This window comes from Bidens hawaiensis, unplaced genomic scaffold (genome assembly GCF_021521415.1).
Source record: "Bidens hawaiensis isolate Kalapana, Puna unplaced genomic scaffold, B.hawaiensis_p1.1 tig00033131_1, whole genome shotgun sequence".
NCBI lineage: Eukaryota > Viridiplantae > Streptophyta > Magnoliopsida > Asterales > Asteraceae > Bidens > Bidens hawaiensis.
Window position 1 is genome coordinate 207,731 of NW_027495664.1, and position 13,405 is coordinate 221,135.

General features: G+C 39.6%; 1 protein-coding gene across 1 annotated transcript; it reads right to left on the minus strand.

Annotated features, from left to right (window-relative positions):
- Positions 1–253: 253 nt before the first annotated feature.
- LOC143584448 (uncharacterized) lies at positions 254–966 on the minus strand. The gene is made up of 2 exons (XM_077066504.1): positions 716–966; positions 254–608 (listed from the first exon to the last, which is right to left on the minus strand). Exons 1-2 carry the CDS (start codon positions 964–966, stop codon positions 254–256), a joined length of 606 nt encoding a protein of 201 aa, XP_076922619.1.
- Between the last annotated feature and the right edge of the window lie 12,439 nt (positions 967–13,405).

Below are 13,405 nucleotides of genomic sequence, written 5' to 3' on the forward strand. Positions count from 1 at the left end.
CACCGTGAGCTGTTTGGTTACTAAAGGGGATACTTGGCATTTGTGATTGGGTGATTAGATTGCACGATTTATTATAAAAAAAACTTGTCCATATTTATTACTTTAACTTTTTTTTTTAACGACCAACAAAATTTTTGTAAAACTAGCAAGATGCTATAACCGTCAAATACAACCAACAAGACCGGAGGCAAAGAAAGAAAATACAAACTAAACCTCACCACCAAAAGCAAAAACATGCAACACAAAAAAAAAATTACAACCGAAACCTACACCAATCCTCCCAAGTGAACTCTCTTTTTTTGGATCTATGCTTGATCCAAAGATAACTTAGCAATTTAATCTCTTCGTCTAGGCCTTGAACATGAACCGGGGCCCCGTTGTGGGCCCGATCATTCCATTTCTTCCAAATGCACCACATTGTAATTAGGCATATCGCATGAAAAGCTTTTGCTTTATCCTTTGGAACCGACATGTACCTATGAAGCTCCACCAAATCTTGAACACTAAAAGCATAAATCGGAGGTACCTTGCACCATTGGGAAATCAAACACCACACCGCTTGAGCTTCTTCACATAAAAAGAGAATATGATCAGCCGATTCCTCCTCCCTACCACAAACCAGGCACTCGGTAGAGCTTACCAGAATACTTCTCCTAGCCAAAGCTTGAAAAGTCGGCAGCCTATTAAGTATGGCTCGCCAAGCCACAAAACACACCTTTTTCGGAATCCAATTATCCATTTAAAAACAGAAACAGGCTTGACTAGATCTTTCTCCACCAATATATTTTTAAGATTGCGAACCGAAAACTCACCTGAGGGGTCACCGCACCAGAATACTTTATCGTTACCGGGCTCGAGTGACACCTGCTGACACATAGTCAGCAACTCCCTAAACTCTTCCAAGAGAACCGCACCCGCTAGATTTCTACTCCAATCCCATCTACCACAAATCACCCCATCCACCATGAATAGACGGTCAGCCACCGTGCACCTTTTATACTTTTCATATGAAAATAGGTTTGGAAATTGGTCTTTCAGAGGCCAAGCATTTAACCAACAATCCAACCAAAACCATGGGTTCTCCCCATTTTTCACTTCATAACGAAACATTTGATCTAACTATACTTCGACCTGTTGAAAATCCAGCGAAAGTTTACCGATCTGCCTCCATGGACCTGCCCAAGAGAGTCTAGCTGGGATACAAGACCACGACCTGGACGAGTGGTGAAAGAACCATATGATCTTCCACCAAAGTTTACCTCTTTCGTTTTTAAACCGCCACCACCATTTTGTTAGCAATGAAACATTTATGTCTCGCAAAAAGCCAAAACCGAGCCCTCCATACTCAACCGGAGCTGACACCTTATCCCAAGCCACCCAATTGAGATTTGATTTTTCTATCGTACCCCCCCCCCCAAAATATCCTCCGCAGTCGATCTAACTTTTCTAAAACCCCCAACGGCGCTTTAAATAGCGAAAAGTAATACGTAGGGAGAGAGTTTAGAACCGACTTAAGCAAAGTGACCCGACCTCCATATGATAAGTTTTTAGCTTTCCATCGAGAAAGTCTCTTCTTAAACAAGTCTACCACTGGATCCCATGAGTTAATTAAATTCACGTTAGCGCCAATTTGTAAACCTAAATGCTGAAAAGGAAATGAACCCACCTTGCAACGTAATAACGTAGCCATCCTCGCTAATTCAGCCCCGCCCACCTTTATTCCAAAGATTCTACATTTGAATAAACTCATTTTTAATCCCGACACCAAGTAAAAACATCTTAGAATTCTGCGTAGATTCAACACGTTACAATCATTCCAATCAGCAACAAAGACCACGTCGTCCGCGTATAGGAAATGAGATAAAACCGGCCCCGCCTCCCCACACTTCAGCCCTGAAAACACCCCCTTTTCAACAGCGGACTTCATCATCCCCGACAAACCTTCCATAGCAATGATGAACAGAAAAGGAGATAGTGGATCACCTTGTCTAGGCCCCGAAAACATTGAAATTCTCGGGTAGGTGACCCATTGACCAACACTGAGGCCCGATTTGCTTTTAAAATAGACAAAACCCAAGAGCGCATCTGATCGGAAACGCCATTTATTCCATAATCGAATCTAGATGATTACAATTTAGCGTGTCAAAAGCTTTCTCCAGGATTAAAAAACATGCCATGCCTTTTATTTCTTTTTAACCACAAAAACACCTCATTCAATATCAAAGGGCCATCCAAAATACTGCGGTTTGCTAGAAAAGCCGACTGCTCTTCCGAGATTAACCCTCCTATTAGAGCCTTTACTCTCCCCACCAACACTTTAGAAATCACCTTATTAATGCAGCATATTAAACTAATAGGGCGAAAATCAGCCAACGAAATCGGGTCATTTACCTTGGGTATTAATGCTATGAAGGAAGAAAAACTCCAAAAGCTGAAGGAATCTGACACGAAAAACTCATCTAATATCTTTACAAAATTTCCTTGGAAGCAACTCCAGAACCGTTTCAAAAATTTGAAGTTATACCCATCGGGACCAGGTGAACGGTCCCCCACACACTCCTAAACGACATCTTTAATCTCCTCAACTCTGAAAGGAACAATCAACCCATTAGCCTCCACCTCGCTTAATTTCTTCAAATTATTTGAAACCAAACTCGGACGATTTTTCATCGGTTCCTCGAATTTTTTCGCAAAAAAATCAAACACCATATCCTTCATAATAATCGGATTAGACACCCAAAGCCCGTTAACCAAAAAGCCATGCAGACGGTTATTGCTTAAATTAGAATTAATTATCCCATGAAAATACGTTTTCATCCCCATCCGAAGCCCAACGAACCCTCGAATTTTGCTTGAGATCCCGATATTTCATTTTTTCAAATTCTTTAACAAAACTAATACACGCATTTCGATGATCCAACTCCGATGAACAGAGAGGTCTACTTTCACCGTTCGATTCGATAGACCGAATAATTCTTTTGTTTTCCTTGTATAGCCCTTCATTTAAAGTTCGTTTCTGCTTCAGCCACCTTTTAATTTTATATTTCAGCCATCTTAGTTTCATTGTCATTTCAAGGTCCGCCGGGCTGGAGAACCTAAACAAACTACAATGAGCTTGAATAAACTCCTTGAAACCTTCCAATTCCAACCAAGAGTTATAAAAACGAGGCACATAGCCCTGCTTGCGGTGCGCACATATGATGTATATATGTGTGAACCCTCGGGTGTGCAAAAGTGAAATTGCACTAATTTTGACGTTATTTTACTAATCTCGTGAAAATAACGTTAAAAGTGACGGACGGTTAATCAGGCATCATGTAGTGGCGTTGATAGCTGAAAGATAAGGGTACATGCACCGATCAGCCGGTGTCCCGATGATTGAGTGCTATGTGCCTTATGTCCAAGGCTTGATGCAAAACTACTATCGAGCCGGGGGTCTCACCGGAAGCAGCCTCTCTATCCCTATGGGGTAGAGGTAAGGCTGCCTACATCTTACCCTCCTCAGACCCTACCATAGCTTTGCTATTGGTGGGATATACTGAGTACGATGATGATGATGATGATGATGAGTTATAAAAACGGAACGGAATATGCCCAAAGTCAGACGCCACTGAAGACAACAATAGAGGCCTGTGATCCGAACAATCTTTCGCCAATAAAGCTAGAGACGCAAGTGGCCACTTTCCCATGAACTCTTTACATACTAAAACACGATCAATTTTACTAAACTTATCCCCTTTATCTGAAATATAAGTAAACAAACCTCCTCCCATCTGGAACTCCATAAGTTCAGCCTCTAAAATAAACGAATTAAAAAGCAGCAGCATTGGAGGCAACAAACTCATAATTTAATCTTTCACCTGGTTCCCTTACCTTGTTAAAGTCACCTAAGAAAATACACACATCACCAGCTAGCCTCCTAATCTCCAGAAGTTCAATCCATAATTCTTTTCGTTCTACCGGATTATTAGAGGCGTAAACGTTAACAATAATAGTGAACACACCCAGCGGTTTGATAACCCCTAGGAATCTGCGATTTTTACGAGAGCTAACCACACCGAAATAAGATGGATCCCAAATACTAAGAATACTTTCGGAGCGGCCGACCGCATCTACTGAATCAAATTCACAAGCCGACCTTCCCCAAAACCCTCCACGGCGCTATCTCTGAAACTTTTGTCTCCTGAAGCGCACACCATGACTGGTTTTTAACCTGCAAATCCAATCGGCTTTCACCAGCCCCCCTAATATTAACAGTGAGAAAATTCATTGGGAAACCAACTGACCTCCTTCACCTTCAATTAAGGCTGGAGTACACATAAGGCCCATGTTCTGAATTAAATTCCCATCGATATTATTAAAATTTCTATGTCCCTCACAAGAAGTGTGGACCCCACCCCCCATTAAAGATTCCAAGTTCCCCATGCACGCATGCTCCTCCTCAACATGCATGGGAAAAGAACCATCCACCGGCTTGCCGACTAGACTCTCTGTCTTCTCCCCTGTAACACCTTTCAGTTTACCGTTTTCCGAAGACCTACCCCCATTGTTTTTTTCTGGTGAGGCCGGTCGGAATTCACCATCTTCCATTTCCTCATTACCCTGACCCGTAATAGAGGCTCCAGATGACGAGTCACACGAGTTTGAAACTGATGAATCTTCACAAAAACTTGGAACCCAAGTCTTCATCTCCTCCGACACCCAGACCGGGTACTCCTTACCTTTCCACTTTACCGTAATTTCCTCTTGAATTCGACGCCGATTTTTGTCAAAACGAAACAATCTCCAGCCGAGTTATCAGTTACCTGCCAAGAAAATTCCGATGGGAAAATTTTTGTACCGAAAAGTTATCCGATTTTGTCATAATTGGAACTGTCCCGGAGCATTATCGGTAAACCGACCACTTTTAAACCAGCCACACGATCAAACGGAATCTCTTGGCTGTTCCATAAAGATGCCTGAACCAAGAACTTTTCCCAAGCATCTACGTGGTTCTTTAGGAAATCCATTGCTTGGAACTGATTGTTGAAGATAAACATCACCTTAAGACCACCAATATCCGAAATTGCCGCGTCAAGGAAACCCGCCTCTCGTAGCCACACCTTTGATTCACAAAGTTCTCGGACCCCCTTCGCCTCACACACCACAGCCCTGCCCATCGCTTGACTCGGATAACACAGACTTGGTGACTCCAAAGCAATTTCTTTTTACTACCTACCCCTTTTATCCCTCCACCTTTCTCCACCATTTCCTTATATGAAATTCCCGATTTTACTTCGGATGTCTGAAACTCCACCCTTTATTTACTCACTTTGTTTTGATAACCCACCTTTGGCGGCGCCGGACCTCTAATTTGACCTACTGCAACTCCACTTTTATCATACATCGTTGCGCCGATCTTCGTACCCGATATAGCCTCCGCAAACCTAGAAGCGTCACCCACCCCTTTGAATCTAATAAAAACAAACTTAATACCCCCCACATCCTTCTTCTTCGCCACATAGGCATCAGACATTACCCCCTTATCCTTGAACGCCTCCCACAAACTAGATTTTGAAGCACCGTCAGGGATGTTAGTAACATAGAACGATGTTTCCTTCTGAGCCCCACCATTGCCGGGATTCTTTCCGTGTTTGACTTCACGCCACACCCGCCGCTCCTTTTTCATGTCGGCCCTTCTCTCTATGGCCATATATTACTTTAACTAAACTATTTACAAAATCATGTCGATGTGGTTTCCAATTAATTAGCCTAGTTTTCGTGAAGTTTTGAACTGGAAATCTAGAACCGGGGGGGGGGGGGGGGGGGGGATTGCGTTTACTTTTGAATTTTCATCCGTAATCAAGCTTGCTGCTTTGCATTTATTTATTTTTATTTAATCAATCAGCTTTCAAATTCAACTTGACATCGACTGTCCATTTACATTAGTTAATTTTAGTATAAATAAATTAAGTAGATTGTGTAATGGTGACCATATGCTCCTCATAGATACAATACCTTACTTTAGCTATCTATTGTAATTAGATTTTTGCATTACTAAAACGACGGTCATCAGTCATGTGCCACTTATTGATATGGAGGGTGATGAAACAGGGTTACATTGAAGAAGTTGTTACTATACTTGGCTAGAAAGAGAATCGAAAACAAAATAAAGTTGTTAAGAAAGTATCGGTGCGCCGGAAATATAGAAAAAGCTCTGAGGCTACTTGAGAATCCGAAGATGAGATGATGAGGCTATTACCCCTAGTCATTCTCTATACAACAGGATTCGAAGACTAATCCTAGTGTAAGGAAAGGTTTGGGGGTTGTAAAGCTCCTAATTTCCAATTTGCGTTGTCCTTTAGTTGAGGGTATTGTTTGTAATGGTATAGAACTAGGATTGATTTTGTAAAAAGAGAATAATATGTTGAGGGGCCTTTGTGCAACTTGTGGATATTTGCATTTGATCAAAAACCCCACACTTGTTCTCCGCCATTCTCACTCTTGAGAATGTGTCAAGGCAAGCGACGCAACTAGCTTTATGATCCAGTCGTCTCCCTCTGGCTGTAAGTGTAACACCTTGATAAATAATCTGACAAAGAATAAGTCCATATCTACACAGAAAAAAAAAAAAACTAAAGGTCCCAGGCTCCCAGCATAACGATATGATGGAAGAGAACTAACAAGATCGCACTTGAATATTCTAAGATACAGATCTGTAGATGTCCCCACCCTGCCATGATCAAAATAGTATTAGTATAGATGTGATAGGTTTTATATAAATATGCAATTGTTTATGTAACCAAGCATTATAATATTATCTCAACTTACGCCTTTTACTGCATGTTTTTTTAAATAATAGCTCTTGCATATTTCCATTCAATTTTGTAATCATTTATGTAGAAAAATAGGAGGAGGTGAATATTTTTGTCTTTGATTTTAATCCAATGTTAGTATGCTAATGACTTTGTTAAACTTTTTCATAACTTATAAATAAACACAAATATGTTTAAGGGTTAAAGATGACATAAACGGATTTATAGAGGTTCAAGTGAATGTTAACTAATTCATCCTACGTCCTCTCCCTGTTCCAGCGATCGAGATTTTTCTTCACTAGTCGTCTCCTTAAATGGTAGGGATCACCAATACAAACGTACGTCTCACTCCTCAAAAGAAGTGATCACCTTCTTCACCAAGCATAACAAACACTTGACTTTACAATTTCTTCTTGATCTCACTTTGTCAAGATAGCGAGTCTTCACCTAATCACTAATTAACTCTATCAAAATAGAGTACCGAGCCCAATACAAAACAACACTATATCAAGATAGTGTGTTACCCCTATCATATCGTCAACTAAATGATGAAATCTCACTTGTCAAAACACTAGAACAACCTCTAGTGTCGACCCATCAAATTACAAGTAAGATGGTAAGTTGGTAGCTTTGAAAAGCTCTTCTTTGTGCTCTACTTGATAATTTAAGTTTGACTAGACTCAAATAATGGAAAAGATTAATCTTTAAGTGTATGTGTAAATGTTATAGACCAAGGAAGGGAAGACTTAGTTTGAACCGACAAACAATCTGACAAAGAATAAGACAACATCTACACTGAAGAAAACAAAGAAGGGTCCCAGCATAATGGCATAGAAGGAACCCACAAAATCACATCTGAATATTCAAAGATAGTGACATGAAGAGGTTCCCATTCGGGGGTCATGATCAAAATAGTATTAGTATAGATGCGATAGGTTTCATATAAATATGTTGTTGGAATTATGGACCGGTTCGGGTAAGTCAATACGGCCAACCAGGTTATGACCCGTGAGAGTTACACTGTGAGGTAACGAACCATTAACCCGCTTAAGTTAGTTAACCGGGTCAGATACTTTAACGAGATATAATTACATGGAACAGGCTTTGGAGCAAGAGGTGGACTTGTTGGCCCATTAGGTCTATAACTAATTAGATTAGTTATACCTAATTAAAGGTTATATAAATACATGATGTTGTTGACATAACCTTAACCTTAAGCCAATTAACAAGTTCATATTCTCTCTTCCTCCATCCTAGTAGCTGGCCACCTGCTTCATCGCCGCCATCACCGCCGGCGCCTGACCAGCCACCACCGCCTGCCGGTGCTGTTGGACTCGGTATGCCCAAGACACATAATATAATTGATGTGGCTAGTATGTCATGATCCAAGTCGGGTCATACCCAATAACAAGCTAGACAAACACCAATAATATTTGTTTATATATGATATGATCATAACAAATGAATATTAATACTTGAGTTATTTTGAAAGGGGTTTCTAAATAATATGTACTTGTGAAATAAATAAATCATATGGAGGATTTATACTTTGAGAGAGAGCATTCCATAGTGTTATTTAAAATGTTTAAGTAACGATATGTGAATAACGTTACCTAACATGTTGCCTATGTTGTGTTATCTTTATAACATAATATAACTATTTTTATATCACAAAATATAAACACACACACACACATATAAACAAAGAAAGGAAGGGGGCCGGCCACCCCCCCTCTTTTCCTCTCTCCTTTATTTGTTTATTATTATATGATAGATAGTGGCAACATGCAAGGACTCTTATTGGACCAAAGTTTGGTGCATTTTGAATAAAACAACACTCTCTTTCATTCATAACACACAAGTAATACAAAAAACACAAAGGGAAAAATACTCTTAACTTCTTCTCTCCTTTTCTTCTTGGATTCGGCCAAGATCAAAACAAGGAAGATGAGTGTTTTTCAAGTGAAAATCCTAGCTAGAAGTGGTGTATTGTCGGAGGCTGGGGGTATGCAAGCTTGAGGACCTTCCCTTTGAAGTTCTTGCCCTTCCATCATCTCCTTCTTCACCTGGATTTTTTCTCTTGAAAGGTATCCTTACATGCATGGAGTGACATGCATGTGTTTGATAGTATGTATTTCGTATTTGGATCCGGGCTTGGGTTTTGCATGTGTAAAATTGGTTTTATACATATCAAATTAACAAGATTTAAAACTTATATCCGCTGCGTTTTTGGTAAAATTGGAATTTTATCACTTTGATAATCTTGTTAAAACCCAACAATGGCATCAAGAGCCACTTATACAGATGCATGCTTCATTAGACCCAAAAATTTTTGGGTTTATGGTGGGGTTTCACCATATGGCCGAAAATTTTGGGGGTTTTGGTTACCCCATGGTTTTTCAAGGTTATACTTTACATGCATGTGGTAATCTTGAAAAACTAAGTCATTTGGATGATTAATTGTGTTGTTTGGATAAAACCCGGAACTTTCGGTTTTTGTTTGTTTTGGCCGAAAGTTTCAAGGGTCAAAGGGGAACCATTTTGGGTCTTGTATTATTGCATATTTGGATATGTAATATATGTTCATAACCTAGCCATGGTCTTGTGTTTGGTTGAATGTTTGTGTTGATTGTTTGTTCATTCAAAGTGGTTGTTTGTTCATTCAATATGGTTGTAATATTTATTTGGGTTTGTAATCTATTTATTTTTCCGATTGGTTTGTAATAATAAGTAGATTAGATGCATTTCTTTTACTAGAGAAAAATGTATTATGATATATTTTTGTAAAAGAGGATGCAAGGAAGGAGGCCCAAATAAAATGAAGGAGACCACAACACGGGGGTGAACACTTGGAGCATTTGGATGCGGGATCGAGTGGGAGTTCACCGACACAAGCTCATGTCCTTTTGGGTCCCTTATGAGAGACTTTTTGACACACTTGTCTTCGGTCAACAAGTGTGGTCAACATTAGGAAGCTATGGTTATGAACTTGTGGTTATGTATGTTTTATGCTTGCATAGTTGATTTACTTTTGTTTGTGTTATTGCAATGTGGTTTGCTAAACAACTTAAAATCAACAACTAGCATAAAATTGGTTCCTTAGAAATCGTTAGGTAATAAAAATTGGTTTTATTAAAGACTAATGATTTCATAATAAATGGGCTTTATTAATAGGAACTTTGAAAATGGGTTTTTCAACTAAGTACCATACATTTGAATGCATGCAAATGAAAGGTACATAAAAAGTTTTCCAATCTAGAATTTAGAAAACTAAAAATCCCTTTTATAAAATAATTTGAACACCATCCTTTTATACGACACTCGAATCACTTGGGAACTCGGTGTGGGATAAAGGTCACCTAATCGCATTAGAGGAAACTTGTGAGTTGAGGTGGGTTTGCCATATTTGTGGGATAAAGGTCACCTAACCACTTGTATGTGTAAACTCACACGTGTGTGTAAGTAGGACGACTTAAATTGGAAACCATGTGAATAGGGTCACCGAAGCATGGCGTACAATGGTGTTGATGGGATTAAACATGCCAACTAAGCATGAGATGCTTAACCGACCCCATAAAACTAGAAGTTGCAAAGGGTTGCAATCGTCAAACGTTGACTAACTTGTTAATTTAAATAGTAGGATAAAGGTCACCTAACTACTATTTGAATGTAACGTTGGGTTCTTGATTTTAATCAATAATTGTCTTGGAGACATAAAAGGGTATTAACGATTAAAATAATTGATATCGAAAATACTAAAATTGAGCTTTGTTATGTTTGTAGATGGCCGCAATCAACAATCCACCTAACGTTATTATTCCACCCATTAACAACCTATCACTAAGATCTATTCTCGATAAGGATCGTCTAAACTATACCAACTTTATGGATTGGTATCGAAACTTGAGAATCGTTCTCAAGCAAGAAAAGAAATACTATGTATTAGAAGATCCAATTCCCGATGAACCTAGCATTGACGATGCCGAAGACCATAACAATTGGGTTAAGCATAATGAGGATTCGGTGCAAGTTTCTTGCCTCATGTTAGGAACTATGATTCCCGAGATTCAAAAGGATTTTGAACTTCATGGGGCATACGACATGATCACCCAACTTAAGGAAATGTTCCTTACACAAGCTAGGGTGGAACGCTTCGAAACGGTTCGAGCGCTTCATGCATTTCGTATGTAGGAAACCCAATCGGTCTCATCTTATATACTTAAGATGAAAAGCCACATTGATCGTCTCGAGCGCCTTAATTATCGCGTCTCAAACGAGTTAGCAACGGATTTGATCCTAAATGGCTTAACTAAAAGGTTTGAGACATTTGTTATGAATTATAACATGAATGGGTGGGACAAGAGCATTGGTGAACTTCACGCAACGCTCAAAACGGCCGGGACTGGAATGGGTAAAAAGGTTTTGCCCGTTCTCACGATCAATGAGGGAGGAAATAGGAAGAGGCATCACCCGGAACCCAAGGCAAAGGTTGCCAAAGGTAAGGGATAAGTCAAGGGCAAGTTCAAGGGAAAGGCTAAAGTAGAACCACCCAAACCAAAGAAGCTGAAGGTTAGCTTGGAGGATCCATGCTTTGGATGTGGGGAGATTGGGCATTGGATGAGGAATTGTCCAACCCGTCTCAAAGAGTTGAAAGCTAAGAGGGATGCGGGGCAATCCTCGGGTACAACCTTCATGATTCATATTGATCTTAATCTTATTTCCTCTAACACATGGGTATTGGATACCGGATGTGTAACTCATATTTGCAATTCATTGCAGGGGTTCAAGGGAAATAAAGGATTCAAGAAAGGAGATATTAGTTTCTTCATGGGCCCGGGAGCAAAGGTTGTTGTCGAAGTTATTTTGAAAGACATTTTGTATGCTCCTAGTTTAACTAGGAACACTTTCTCCGTTTCTTTATTAAGACAATGTGGTTTTGAATTTATGTTTGTAGACAATGGTATTTGTGTTTTCATGAATAATGTCTTTTATTTTAAAGCAATGCCGTCTAATGGCATTTATGAATTAGTTCATGATAACACATCCTTTGATAACATGTTGTACCAATCAAGCACCAAGAGACTCAAAATGGATTTGAGTAAGACTTATCTTTGGAATTTTCGCCTTGGTCATATAAACAAAGATCACATACATACACTTCAAAAGAATGGTCTTTTGGAATCAAGTGAAGATGATTCATTTGATAAGTGTGAGTCTTGTTTACTTGGAAAGATGACCGAGGACCCCTTTAGTGGAACAAACGAAAGGGCAAAAGACTTATTGGGTATAATACATTCGGATGTATGTGGTCCCTTTAAGGCAATGACAAGGAATAGTGAAAGATACTTCATTACTTTTATCGGCGATTATAGTCGTTATGGGTATGTGTACTTGTTAAGACACAAAGATGAAGCCTTTGAAATGTTCAAAGTCTTCCAAAATGAAGTACAAAATCAACTCGATAAAACCATCAAAGTACTTCGTTCGGATAGAGGAGGTGAATAGCAACTCAATCTAAGGCTTCGCTCCCAGATCGCTTCGTGAGCTCATTTAGTAGACAGCGAGTGTGCGGGTAAGTGATGCTTTCCGAGATCATCTTAGAAGTTGTGGAATTATCTCACAACTTACTCCACCCAGAACACCACAACACAATGGTGTGTCCGAAAGGAGGAATCGAACTCTATTGGATATGGTTCGATCTATGATGACTAGAAGCACATAGCCTCTATCATTTTGGGGTTTCACTTTGCTCTCCGCGGCCCGTATTCTAAATATATTTAGGCCCCAACCAAGAAAGTGGACAAAACACCTTATGAAATATGGAATGGAAGGGTTTCATCATTATCATATTTAAAGGTATGGGGTTGTGAGGCTTATGTCAAGAACAACACCCAAAACAAACTTGAAAGTTTCTCCACTAAGTGTATCTTTGTAGGATATCCCAAGGACTCTATGGGATATTATTTCTACAACCCTACCGAGCAAAAGGTGTTCGTTGCTCGAAAGGCCGAGTTCATGGAAACTAAGTTCCTTATGAAAGGTACTAGTAGAACGGTGGAACTCAAGGAGGATCGAGAACCACAAGTCGATACACGTTTGGTTGGTACTAGCAATCAACAAGAGGTTGTTGAAAATGATCAAATGGTTGATCAAGACACACAAAACGTTCGCAAATCCGGTAGAATTAGTCATCCACCCGAAATATATGGATTTTTCATGGATGGATGCTATGTGGTAGATTCGGATGAACCCACCACATACCGTGATGCAATGTCACAATCCGATTGTGACAAATGGCTTGAAGCCATGAACGTTTAGATGCAATCCATGCATGACAACCAAGTATGGGATTTGGTTGTACCACCTCTAAATTCCAAACCGGTTGGAAGTAAGTGGGTTTTCAAGAAGAAAACCGATATGCATGGAAACTTGGATAGTTATAAAGCTAGACTTGTAGCAAAAGGTTTCACTCAAACTCAAGGGGTTGACTATGATGAAACTTTTTCTCCTGTAGCAATGCTAAAGTCTATTAGGATATTGTTTGCCATAGCCACACAATATGATTATGAGATATGGCAAATGGATGTCAAAACCGCTTTCCTAAATGGGCA